The following is a 14,433-nucleotide window of genomic DNA, read 5'->3' as shown; positions in this document are numbered from 1 at the left end:
TACAGTGACTGCAGAGTCTAGGGGTGACTAACTGAGATGCAAGCATCTGCATCTTTGATAATTCCCACCTAAGTGCCTTTGTCGTTTTCAAAGTTGTAGAACGAAATACTAGAAATTCCTGAATTTTTTAATTAGTGGACTTTTCTCCTTAATGCCCTGTCTGTATTTTCCATCCTTTAGCTGTTACAGGCAGTGTATTTGTTGTAGCGATCTGTTGGGAAGTGGCTTCTTCAAAGAGATGTTCTTTAGGATATACTGTGTTGTTTATCAATGGCAAATGATCTCTGAGTACAACTGACTTACCTGCACAGCGGTCTCTTTCTCTGGGATTTGTATACTCCATTGGTCTCTTAAATGAATCCAACTTATTTGACTATTATATACACAGGGTCTAAGACCCAGTGACTGGGATAGTTCCACACGGATAAAACAGTCTAGAAACAAACCAACTAGTTATAATAAAAATGAGCTAAGTTTCCTTTCCATGTCCTTGAACAGAATGTATGCTTTTGTCTTGTGTTTAAGAAGGTAAGGATTGTTTCATGAGAAGAATGTAATTTCTAATCCCTTACACTCGAGTATGTTTCAGAAGAGAAATCCCCAGGTAGCAGCTGTGTTAGCTAAGCCAGCAAGCAGCACAAATTGTAGTTATGCTGGTTTTCCACATGGGACAGTTTTCTACTTCACAAAGCTATAATGTCATGCAAAGTTCATTTTACTGGTAAGCATCATTGAGCCAAAATTGAGTTTAGAGCTCCAGGGAAAATAAATGTAAGCATTTATTCACAGTGCTATTTAAATTGGCTTGAAATTTTCAGTTCTTAGTTACCCTGCTCATTCGTCTCTAGTTCACTGCAGTCTTCCTTAGGACTCCTAAAGGTTGAGAAGTTAGTTTTCTTTTAGGGGAAAGAAAAAATTATCTGCAAAACCGATGACTGTTTATATGATATCTTGACTGCACTTGTTGCATGAACTCTATAATATAATGGCAGGGAAAGAGGGTTTTCATTTAATGCATATCCATCTCCACTTAAGATCAGCAGTTCAAACCAATAAAACATTGATAGCAATTAAAAATATCTTTTAAAATTAAGATTATAATGTTTTCTTTTAACCATAGTCTATGAAACTTGCCAATAGAATAAACTAAACATTCTTTCCCTCACCCCCACCAATCAAAATTGCTGCCTAAACGTTTCGTTCCAGAAAATAGAAGTGGGCAATGATGCAGACATATGCAGGCATGAACTGAAAGTCTGTGTGCTGCTTTGCAAGAATTAGTCTGCATCTGCATTAGTTGTAACACTGGTCGATCTTTTACAAGATTTCACAAACTCGATTTTTTTTTTTTTTAATTTTCTTTTAAAATACTAGTTGGAGTGGTAAATTGTATTTTAAAAGTATATCACCAAGTTATGCTCAGTCGGATATCTCCCCCTTCTTTATCCTTTGCTATCTTTATTTCCTTGTCCCTTAAGGAATATTGAGTCAGAAGGACTCAGGATGTTTTAATCCCAAACTGCGTCTGTTATTCTAATTTTTTTTGTCATCACGTTTGTGTGGCGTTTTTTTTCCCTTCAAACTATTTATGTCCCATCAACATACAGAGTACTACTATGTAATGCTGATTTAAAGCATCGGCTCCGGTAGTTTGCACAGGTGTATAATATTTCACTGTAGTCCCTTAGTAGTGCCATTTCTTATTCAGAAATCACTGTATCTGTAAAGGAAATGGGAACAAACTGTAGTCTAATATGTATTTTTGTAACTTCTGTTTTCATATTTGTCACCTAGTCTGCAGTTATAAATTATCCCCTTCTTCCTCCAAATTTCAGGATTTTGCCTACATGGCAGTAGGCAAAAATGTATTGCAGCTCTAATGCCATCACAGCTTTCTCATGAAAGCACAAATCAAATGGTAGATGTGTGAATCATTTATTTTCAAGGTGTAATTTTCCTTTTATTTTACTGTGCTTTTATCTAGTACGCATTTTATAATTTTTTTTCTGGAATGAGATTAGAAAGCAAGACAGAAGTATTCTATATTCCAAAGCCAAGACTCTCATAGATTAAACTGTTGACTGGAATATTAGAGGGATGTTTTAACATGCTAATGCAGTTTATTAGGCTGCCAGCTTATCTGTGTAAATGTTTCAAAAGGAATTACACATGTGTACACATAGTGTATGATGTTTAATTTACTAGATTATATTTGCTTACGAAGTTTTACATCTTGATAAGAAGATCTGTTTTATTATAGTAATCTCATGCCTATATGACTAGCACTATAGGTCGAGAGATGTATTGTTCTTGTAATTTTAAATTCATACTGCTCTCTAGTGGGGAATGCTTTCAATGCAAAAGATTATATAAATGTACAACATGTATGTAAACTGGGATTTCTGAAAAGTTACTGTCATCTAGAGCAATTCAGTAAAACTAGTGCTATCGTTAGCATTTTAATCCTTGTAGTGCTTTGATTAAAGATTGAGTTTCTTGGTTTAAACATATTTTAGATAGATGAATATAGGTCTCTTTGGAGTGATCAATATCTCCAGCAAGCTCCAGAAGGCTAAGATGTTGACGGATTGCTGCTGTTTCCTCCGGGAAACCTCCTCCTTCCATTAGGAGAAATGTACTATAGATGTACTGTAAAAAAACCTCAGGTTTTCTCCTAAGCTTCCACAGTCTCACAGTGTCTTATGAGATGGTTGTGCTGTGTTTATAAAGGTTTCTGTCACCACTGTTGGTCTAATAGGCTTGATTTTAATAAATAACTACTTTTATGCTGCTTCTTTCTCTCTATTTTTCCTTTGGAATGAATTGTTTAGCCTGCTTTCTTATCTCTTGCTTTAGACAGCTAAAATCCTATATAACAGAGCTGACTATACATATAAAGTGAAATAATACTGACTGAACTGGTTGAGTGAGGTTTTAGTCTACAGCAAGTGCAGAACTCTTCTTAGAACTGGATCTGTCCTTTCTTAAATGAAATAGGGTTTAGTTAACATAAAAAAACCTAATGCTAATTAGAGAGTAAGCAAACCTGAAAACAGATTGAAACTGTTTTGAACATCGATAGACTTTAGATTTGCATCGTTAGATAAACTTGTCTTTATGATTTGAGTGGAAAGCAGTAAATGTGTTTAAATCCTTGGGAGGGCCAGCAGAGCATTTAGCTGATGAAATTTGCAATATTTGAAGCTCTCTCAGGAATGATTTGCAGTGTTTTGGTGTAATCAGACGGAAATCTGAAGGCTTGTTTAGACTTATTTTTAGATGCTGAACCTTGTCTGGAACTGAGATTAAGGGTATCAGTAGCCCATTTTCTTACGCTGCTGCAAGTAACTTTTTTTTTTCTTTTAATATCTCTAGACCAAATAGCATAATTGTATTTAAGGCTCAAAGTAGAGATTAGATTCTTTGGCTAGACCTTCATTTATTCATTAAGTCTGGGAGAACAAGCAGTTTATAGGTTTCTATGCTATATACAGGTTTCATCAAGATGCTAAGGTGATATAACGTTTTGCTCTTCTTGAATAGCAAATTAGGTTTGCAGTGCACAGCACATTTCTTCACATGGGTCGTTTCTGCTTGCCTTTAATCACAGAAGCTCATGTTTACATTTGAAGTTCTGCAGATGGGATTATCTTCTCATTTCTGTAGTTGTTGCAGCTTGGTTTTAGCTGAACCTGAGTTGACTATCCTTGAATTATCATTCTGGGAGGTTAAGATAAGAAGCTAATAGAAAGTGTTTATTATTTATTTTTGAACTATTTTGAACCAGAGAAGTTATGAAATGGTTAGACTTTGGGCTTGAAAGCATTCACAGGAAGCGGAGAGGGGATGATTAGGGGTTGCTAAATACCTAATAAACTCAAGAGTGAGCTCTATGCATTTAAGCTTAGCTGACTAAAATATAGGGGGATTATTTTTTTCTTCTACTAATTGTAACACATCAAAATAAACATGGGAAACAGAGACTAACTCTTCTCCCCTCCCTTTTTTTTTTTCCATCTTGAAAAATGCATCTTGCATTTCTAAGTGCTAAAACAGATAAGAATTTGTAGTGATTAGTCAAGCGCAGTATTTAAATGTAGGAGTGTATCTAATGGAATGTAACAATAGATTGTTGTTTATGAAGAGTTTATCTGACCTATTTATTGTGTATATATATAAAAAACCACAAACAAACAAAAAATACAAAAAAAAAAACCAAAAAACCCCAAACCCAACAAAACCCAAAATGTGATACTTACGGATTTAATCCTAGAGAGGATTATGAAATATTTCTGCTGTAATAGCTACTCCTGCAGGTGATAGAGGAGCCGACAAGGAGGGGTGCCATGCTCGACCTTGTGCTCACCAACAGGGAGGGACTGGTGGGCAATGTGAAACTTAAGGATAGCCTTGGCTGCAGTGACCACGACACGGTGGAGTTCAAGATCCATGGGGCAGCAAGGAAACTATACAGCAAGCTCTGTGCCCTAGACTTCAAGAAGGCGGACTTCGGCCTCTTCAAGGACCTGATGGGCAAAGTGCCGTGGGAGGCGGCCCTGGAGGGACGAGGGGCCCAGGAAAGTTGGTCCACATTCAAGGAGCACCTCCTCCAAGCTCAGCAGAGGTGCATCCCGATGAAGAACAAGTCGGGCAAAAAGACCAGGAAGCCCGCGTGGATGAGCAAGGAGCTCCTGGACCAACTGAAAATGAAGAGGTTAGCCTATAGAGGGTGGAAGCAGAGACAGATAGCCTGGGAGGAATATAGAGAAGTTGTACGAGTGACCAGGGATCAGGTGAGGAAGGCTAAAGCCCTGAAGGAATTAAATTTGGCAAGGGATATAAAAAGCAATAAGAAAAGCTTCTATAGGTATGTAGGGGACAAAAGGAAGTCCAAGGAGAACGTAGGCCCCCTCCGGAAGGATACTGGTGCTCTGGTTACCCGGGACATAGAGAAGGCTGAGTTACTCAATGACTTTTTTGCCTCAGTCTTCACTGATAAAGCCTCTTGTCTTACTGCCCAAGCTGCGGAAAGAACTAGCAGGGACTGTGAGGATGAACCACCGCCCACTGTACTTGAAGAGCAGGTTCGAGAACATCTGAGGAACTTGAAGGTGCACAAGTCCATGGGACCTGATGAGATCCATCCGCGGGTCCTGAAGGAACTGGCGGATGAAGTTGCCAAGCCACTGGCCATTGTATTTGAGAAGTCGTGGCGGTCTGGCGAGGTCCCCGATGACTGGAAGAGAGGGAACATAACCCCCATATTTAAAAAGGGGAACAAGGAGGACCCGGGCAATTACAGGCCGGTCAGCCTCACCTCTGTGCCTGGCAAGGTCATGGAGCAGATTCTCCTGGGAACCATGCTAAGGCACATGGAGAACAAGGAGGTGGTGGGTGACAGCCAACATGGCTTCACCAAAGGCAGATCGTGCCTGACCAACTTAGTGGCCTTTTATGATGGGGTGACAGCATCGGTGGACAAGGGTCGACCAATGGATATCATCTACCTGGACTTGTGCAAAGCTTTTGACACTGTCCCGCACGATATTCTTCTCTCTAAACTAGAGAGGCATGGGTTTGATGGATGGACCACTCGGTGGATAAGGAATTGGCTCAATGGCCGCACTCAGAGAGTAGTGGTCAACGGCTCGATGTCCAAGTGGAGACCGGTCACGAGTGGCGTCCCTCAGGGGTCCGTGTTGGGCCCGGCCCTCTTCAACATCTTTGTCGGTGACGTGGACAGTGGCATGGAGTGCACCCTCAGCAAGTTCGCCGATGACACCAAGCTGTGTGGTGCTGTTGACACGCTGGAAGGGAGGGATGCCATCCAGAGGGACCTCGACAGGCTGGAGAGGTGGGCCCGTGTCAACCTCATGAAGTTCAACCAGGCCAAATGCAAGGTCCTACATCTGGGTCGTGGCAATCCCAGGCACAAATACAGACTGGGTGGTGAATGGATCGAGAGCAGCCCTGAGGAGAAGGACTTGGGAGTACTGGTGGACGAGAAGCTCAATATGAGCCGGCAATGTGCTCTTGCGGCCCAGAAGGCCAACCGCGTCCTGGGCTGCATCAAGAGGAGCGTGGCCAGCAGGTCGAGAGAGGTGATTCTCCCCCTCTACTCTGCCCTCGTGAGACCTCACCTGGAGTACTGCGTCCAGTTCTGGAGCCCCCAACATAAGAAGGACATGGACCAGTTGGAGAGGGTCCAGAGGAGGGCCACGAAGATGATAAGAGGGCTGGAGCACCTTTCCTATGAGGACAGGCTGAAAGAGTTGGGGCTCTTCAGCCTGGAGAAGAGGAGGCTCCGGGGTGACCTTATAGCGGTCTTCCAGTACCTCAAGGGGGCCTACAGGAAAGATGGGGAGAGGCTGTTCAGGAGGGCCTGTTGTGATAGGACAAGGGGTAATGGTTTTAAAATAGAGAGAGGTAGATTCAGGTTGGATATTAGGAAAAAATTTTTTACCATGAGAGTTGTAGAACACTGAAACAGGTTGCCCAGAGAGGTGGTGGATGCTCCATCCCTGGAGACGTTCAAGGCCCGGTTGGATGAGGCCCTGAGCAACCTGATCTAGTTGGAGATATCCCTGTTCCTTGCAGGGGGGTTGGACTAGATGACCTTTGAAGGTCCCTTCCAGCCCTAACCATTCTATGATTCTATGAAACAAGATGGAAAAGCTCATGGATTGAGATGAAGACAGGGAGAGCACTTACTGGTTACCATCATGGGCAAAATATATTCAACTTGAAGAAAATTAATTTATGTATTGCCAATTAAGATAGAGTAGAATGGTGAGAAACAAAGATAAAACACTATAACACTTTTCCCCTCTGTGCCCTGCATCTTCCTAGGCTTAACTTCACTCCTGACTCTTCTAAACTACCCTCCCATCCCCAAGCAGTGCAGGGACATGGGGATTGGGGGTTGTGGTCAGTTTATGTCACTTCATCTCTGCTGCACCTTTCTCCTCATGCTGTTCCCCTGATCTAGTGTGGAGTCCTTGCCACAGGATACAGTCCTTCATGAACTGCTCTGGTGAGGGCCCTTCTCATGGGCTGCAATTATGGAAGAAGTGCTCCAGCATGAGTCCCTTTTCATGAGGTATAGTCCTTCAGAAAAGGAATTCTCCAGTGTGAGTCCCCCACGGGGTCACAGGTCTTGCCAGAAAACCTGTTCCTGCACGGACTCCTCTCCACTGACCATAGCCCCTGCTGGGAGCCTTCTCCTGCATAGGCTCTCTGTGTGCTTCTGCTTCCTTCAGGCTATGTCCACCTGCTCTGGCGTGGAGCCCTCCATGGGCTTCAGGGTGGATATGTTCTCTACTGTGATCCTCCATGGGCTGCGGGTACACAACCTGTGTCACCATGGTCTTTACCATGAGCTGCAAGGGGACTCTGCTCCAGTGCCTGGAGCACCTCCTCCCTCTTCTTCTTCACTGCCTGCAGGGCTGTTTCACATTTTTTCAGGTGCTGCACAGTGTTTTTACCTTATCTTAAATATTTTATCACAGAAGTGCCATGCCCATGGCTGATGGGCTCAGCTTTGGGCACGGGTGGGTTAGTTTTAGAGCCACCTAGAACTGGTTGTCCCCAGCATGGGGCAGCCCTTGGCCTCATCTTAGAGAGGCCGCTCTTCAGCCCCTAGTGCCTGTGCACCTGCGTCCAATACAGTTTCCCACTGAAGCTGACAGTTTTAAGATATCATGAGCTTCATCTAGACCCACTGAGATTTCTAATTTAATGTTTTGTAAGGTTGCTTTTCATAGGATAATTCTTCAACAAAATAAACTAACCAAGAGATAAGATAAAAAAAAAAACACAACAAAAACACAATCCACAACAAAACAACAACAACAAAAAAAAAACCCCCAAAAACACCCAACCCTGTGACAGGTTGGTTCCAGTGGTAGATTTAATAGTACCCCTGAACATTTAAAGACATTCACCTAAGTAGCTGTGAAGTTACTTAAGTTACACAGCAGAACTGAAAAACATGAACAGAAAGCAAAAGCACATGAGTGGAAATTTAGTGATAAAATGTGAAACTGTGAAGAACCTTCCTTTTGCTGGTTTGCAGATGTAGAAATCTTGTGTGTATTGTTTTATATTACTTATCGCTTTTCTCTCTTGTGTGTTGTTTGGTTTTTTTTTCTCCAGAAAACATGAAGAAACCATGGAACCCTGATTTACCAGTTGATAACCACTCATACAGTTCAGATTTCACATCTGTCCCAGACAGGGAAGACGAGAAAGAATTAGCATCTGATGGCACTGAAGAAAAGAAGGAAAGAGAAAAGAAACACACCAATTTCACTCTGTGCAATGTTTGTAACATTCAGCTGAACTCTGCTGCTCAGGCACAAATCCACTACAATGGCAAATCCCATCAGAAGAGGTTAAAACAGCTCAGCAATGGAAATATCAAAAGTGATAATGGTAAGCATTAAAATATATATACCTTTTGCTATTTTTTGATCTAAGAATTGCAGCAATGTGCAGTAATGTCGATACGTAGGGGTCTAAGTGTTTTTTTTTTTTTATTCAGCCAACAACTCCTTTGAAGTTGGACAAGGGGTAATGGTTTTAAAATAGAGGGAGGTAGATTCAGATTGGATATTAGGAAAAAATTTTTTACCATGAGAGTTGTAGAACACTGAAACAGGTTGCCCAGAGAGGTGGTGGATGCTCCATCCCTGGAGACGTTCAAGGCCCGGTTGGACGAGGCCCTGAGCAACCTGATCTAGTTGGAGATATCCCTGTTCCTTGCAGGGGGGTTGGACTAGATGACCTTTGAAGGTCCCTTCCAGCCCTAACGATTCTATGATTCTATGATTCTAAGTTAAGGCAAAGGCTCTCAGTGACTTCAGAGTGCCTGGGGTCATCCCTAGCAGAAGCATCTGGCAAATAGCTAAAGTTAAGCCATCTGTGTTTTTACAAGTGTTTTCATTTTATATTTTGTTTATGTGATGATGTTGACTGAGATTCTTTCTCATTCCATTTGCATTTTGATGGTTTTCAGCATAATCAGTGATATTCCATATTTCACAGTCTACTAGCAAGGTTATACTTGTTAGGGGCATGTTTGCTTTTAATGAATGTAAGGTGGTTGCAAAATAAATTGAAACAAACGCATTACACAGAACAAATATATTCCCATACTCGTTTCACTTTAGTTTGATTATTTGGGATTCAACCTATAGCTAGCATAACTCTGTTTAAAGATCATGACTGAAGTCAAACAGAGATGGAACAAAGGTTATTTTTATTTTAATTGATTTTATTGACAGCTTTGGGAAAAGCGTTTTATAATAGGTGGCAAGTTGTAAATGAATTGTACGCTTCAAAGAACATGTTTGTGGCTTTATGTGCAAAAGTAGATCAGATAATAGAGACAAATGATGGTCCCTGACAAAAAAAAAAAACAAAACAGATTACAATGTTATAATTTTCTCAATTTCATAACAGGTAATGCTTAACTTTGCTTTGCTATGGGTGGAGTTGTACTGTATTGTTCTGTTTCTATGCACCATGTCATAGACATGATAGTCTTAATATGATGTACTTGGGACTTTCAGACTTTCTTTATTCAGACCACACACATCACTTATTATTTTGTGCCATGAGTTGCTTTTTTCCCCATCTGCAGAAGGATGTGCAGAACACTAATCCTTAGATGGAATTTAAGAGGAATTTTAATAATCTATGCTTTGTCCTGGCTTTAAGAGATGGGAATAATGAGGGTATGTTGCTGATGTGTGTTGGATGCTAGAGCTTTGCTACTTACAAGGTGTTGCTTGTTTCTTTAAAACAAGACAAGAAAACAAAGCAAAAAAACCCCACCCTTAACAATGAAGAAAAGAAATAGTTCTGCCACTTAAAGGCAAAATTATAATGTTTGGCACTGTTCATAGTTCAGACTCAGGAAGAACACAGCTACCATTAGTAGGAGCTGTGAAAATGCATAAAAATTGATTTCCCAACTGATTAAAGGTGCAATATGGTTATCCACAAATGCCTTCTTTCTATAACCAAATAAATACAATCTAATGTTATCACTATCTTCAGTTAAGGTAAAATGTTGTTGTTGTTATTAGCACAACAATTTTGCTGATGATAGTGTTTTTCTACAGTTCATTTTTCTGCTTTTATCCATAGTAATGAAAAAATTAGTAATTAAGCAATGCTGAAATTAGTGTCAAAGGGCTTTAATCATGTTTCGAAATTTATATTCTAGAGAGGATCAAAGTAGTAATAGTGTATCAGCATGTTTCTTATGGCCTCCTTAAAAGTATCGCTATGTCATGTATAGCTGCATCTATGTGGTCAGAAATAGCTGACTATCTAGCTCTTTGTTTCAAAATGCAGTTATTTTGGGGGGTCACCTGAAACTTGTGGCTTTTCAAATCTGACATATCTTTGATTATCATCAAAAGTAGTGATCCACTGAGAGAATAAGGTAGGGAAGAGCATAAAGAAGTGATTTTCCCGTGTCACTAAACTTTGAGATTTCAGGTGTGTTTTTTTTTTAAACTGAACATTAGGAATGAAATAAAGACCAATATTAAATATTGCTTGCTGAAAGTTAGAATTAAATTAGAACTGAATGCTTGAGTAACCACCCTTTCCACACCTTGAACAGAGACCCTGTTTGAGATCCCTTTCCTAAGTCAAATAGAAATCGGAACCTGACAGAGCTTTCACAATAATAGGTTTTGTCAAAACTAGTATATCTGAAATATGGGCAATGTCTTTTCAGACAAATGAGTGTTTTGTCGATGAGACTGCAGCAAGCACAAGTGACATATGACCATGACTGAAAAAAAAAAAAAATTGACTTGACCCTTTCAGTTTATCATATGCACACAAATAATGCTTTTTGAAGGTCAGTGATGTAACTGAAGTAACTGTTAAACATGCACAGTGTTGTTTATTCAATGTATGTCAGTAGACTCCTTTATTTATGAGACTAGTATTGTGTAGAAGTCTGATTGTCATAGAAGACAGCTGTGATGCTCAATGTCCAGGTTAATGGTCTAATTGTTCTTAAGAATAAATTCTGCTGTAAATTAAAACTAAGTAAAGGCGCTGCTTTATGCGATTGTCTTCTAAGGCTTCATCATCAGTAGTTATTGATGATACCTTGTGTTGAATGAATGGAGTGCTTGCAATACTCACAAGAAAACCTCGTTTCCAAATACAGCGATTTGTGGATGGTACTATGGGTTTGTATATGCCTTTGCAAAGTTGTGTGCTCACTTGGATCTAACAAGCAGGGAAAGGTTGGGAAAAGAGTTTGAATTTTGACTTCTCCTTGTTTTGTTTCATCTCTGAATTATTGCCACAGAACTGGGTGGGTTTGGGTGGTTTATATCATGGGTAATAGAAACGGAGGATTGATTTACATGAAGCAACAGCCCATGTCTTATTCCCAAATGATTTGAAATGGACTGCTGAACCGAGGTAGAGTTCAGCTCTATTAGCATTTGACTGTATAATTAAAGCTGTCATGCTATATAGTCATCACCTTCAAACTGTGTAAAGTAGGTTTTATCTACTGGACATGAATAACAGAGCATGTTACTATACTTTAATAACTCTGCCTAATTTCCTAAGGTAAGTGCTGAAGCACAAAGCCTATTAACCTCTGCAAATATACAATTAAAAAATAATGTGTGTTATGGGGTTAAAAGCAGCAATTCTTTGCTGCAGTATTGGTATCTGTACTGAATTTTAACAACTCACCAGATTTACTTTAAAAAGTTTTGCTAGTTGCTTCTCTGTCAGCTTGGCAGCTTTACTGTATGATACCCACTTAGTTCCTTCCTGGGGCAGAGCCACCTCAGAACAGCACACTGTGCAGTCACAGCAATGATGTGAACCCATGTTTCTTGTGTCATTACTTGGTACAGTTATTTGTGATGACTTAACAGGACATGGTGAGACATCAACACTTCTGTTACTGAACTGTCTGTGCTTGGGAGTAACACAGTTTTCCATGTTCCTTCCTCCTAATAATTGCCTTTTATGTCTTAACCCACTTAGAAAGCCTTGCTTTCCTCTGCAATACTTCCTACAATACATCAGATAACAAGTGGAAAAATAATGGAGATGAGAAATCCCAAAAAATTCATGGAATTCCTTTCACTTTAAAAAATTGATTTCTGAAACATTATTCTTTTGAAGCATAGGAGCCAGTGAGGCATTTCACAGTAGTTTAGCTCTCTGAATTCATAACCCAGACAAAAAAACATTCAGTTTAGCAAGTTTGATTTACTTTCTTTAAAACTAAACCTGCCTACAACTTTTTTTTTTAGTGAAATTTCATCTTAGTAAAATTCTGTTGTACTTTGAACAAGGACAGTAAGCACATGGAAGAAAGAAAGGGAAAAGATTGAAATTAAATATCCTTTTATTTTTTAATCTCTTGCTAATTGCAGAAAGCAAATTTCTTAATTAAGCACTAGATATTGCTTAAGAATAAATAACAATTTAATTGTTTCTGTTATACTGAAATATACACTAAAATATGAGCAAAATTTGTTTCACTTTTTTTTTTCCCCAACTGTACTTGGTGGTTGAATGTAGTTTCCTACAACAACTCTTGAGGTGACAATTCCATCATATCTGTGCAGTGAATTTTTGTACACTGGTCAGAGGAAATTTTAAGATGTTAAAGTACCAAGCTATAGCTTTCGGGCAAGTGGTGTCACCTGCTGTTTTCATTGCTTGAGATGTCTCTGGAAGTCATGTCTCTAGCAGTGACCTGCAACAGGTTCTTCTCAAGAAAAAGCAAAAAGTTGCACCGTAATAACTATTTTACTGTTTTGTGGATGCAAACTTTTTTTTTTAAATGTCATGTTCTGATGCAGAGCCTCATGGCCAGTTAACAGTAAATCCAATATGAGTTATCCTCTGGTTTTAAGCCTCTATTTTGTGGGTCATAGATGCCAGTATTTGGTAAAGAAGCGCAGCAGGTTCCTTCTGGGTATTCTGTAATACCTCCTAAACATCAAAGCTGGAGATATTTGGACAAGTAAGACTTGCTGAGGGCAGTGTGTTGTCAATTCTAATGCTCCCAGATGTAAATCTTTCTTCTTATTTCAAAGCACTTGTCTGTTTTCATCATGTTCCTATTCCAGTTAGTGAACTATTAACATAGTTTCTGCTTTTAAGAGCACTTCTTCAAGCAAGATATGCTTTTAAAGCACTACTTGGTTTTGCAGAATTTATTTATTTTTTATTATATTTAGAAATATAATATCCACCATATATGATATCGTAGTTCAGCACAAAGTTTTATCACAAGGTAACTTGTGTATCATTGAATGAGTTAAGCTTAAGAAAGAGCCAGCTCACACCAGCTACATACAAGATGTTCATGTTTTCCCTAATAAGTACAGTAGGATCCACATGGCTTTGTGAGTATACCAAAAATGATGGATGGATGGGTGATAATTGTGGACAAATTCTTTGTGTGTGCAAATGTCCATTGTAGACTTACTATAGCTAGCTGACTGCTTCATATTACAAATGAATTCAGAGGGGCATTACTAAATTTTAATATAGATGAATCATAGGTAAACCCTATTGTAACAAGTTGTGGGAAGGCTGGGGAGGAAGTTTAATTAGTGCACCCAGTATAACTTCAATAATTCCAGACAGTCACAAAAATAACATATTTTAGTAATCTGCAAAACTTACTTTTGGATTTGAGGAGGAGAAATTCATAGTAGTTAAACAATTTTTCATGTAGTCTATCTGGTAATTGGTTCACTGAATAGCATGACAGAATGAAAAGAAAAAAATCATAGGAGCTTAGAAAACTGGTTATTAGTTGTGATTAATACTTCAGGAGCTGGGGAATAAGTACCAATTTATGGCCAAATATGCTCAAAGTTTTTCTGAAGTTCCTTATTTTTTATGAAGTGGACTTAAGAACATGCTTATGGCCTTTGTTGAAGTATGGTTTTGGTCTCAACTGGCAAATTCCTTTCTTTCCTGCCATCTTAGGTGACAACTGAATAAAACCTTCTGTGGCAGTTTATTATGAATCAGACCATTTAAGGTATATGAAGAGTTTCAACCATCAAGAACATCTGATCAGGGTCTAAACAAGTCTCACTGCACATTGAAAAAGTTACAAAGAATTGGGTTTGTTCTAGTTTTCTCCCTGAATGAGACTGCACAGATTCTCTTTTATTATCTCTAGCTGTCTAGAGTGCTCTCCATCTCCAAAGCAAGATGCTTAACAAGTTGTCTCCATCCATAGGGCTTGGATGTTTGTCCATGAGAAATATATGCTTGCAAAAAGCTGGAAAGCTGTCGTCTTACTCTCTTTGCATCTCTACTTAGCATTGGTATAGCTTCTTTTTAATCACTTGACTTGTCTTAGTTTTTTCTTTTATTTGTTTTTTTCTCCTCCTGGAAAAATGGCTT

The 14,433-nt window shown here is 39.3% G+C and overlaps 1 protein-coding gene across 1 annotated transcript in view; it reads left to right on the top strand.

Moving 5' to 3' along the window:
• Window positions 1-14,433, top strand: part of ZNF385D (zinc finger protein 385D) — a 440,538-nt gene that overhangs the window by 87,655 nt on the left and 338,450 nt on the right. The window contains 1 exon segment of the mRNA XM_086614812.1: window positions 8,155-8,433. Coding sequence (XP_086470938.1) covers window positions 8,155-8,433 — 279 coding nt within the window.

The sequence above is a fragment of the Tauraco erythrolophus genome, chromosome 7 (genome assembly GCF_009769465.1).
Source record: "Tauraco erythrolophus isolate bTauEry1 chromosome 7, bTauEry1.pri, whole genome shotgun sequence".
NCBI lineage: Eukaryota > Metazoa > Chordata > Aves > Musophagiformes > Musophagidae > Tauraco > Tauraco erythrolophus.
This window is presented reverse-complemented; position numbering and strand designations above follow the sequence as displayed.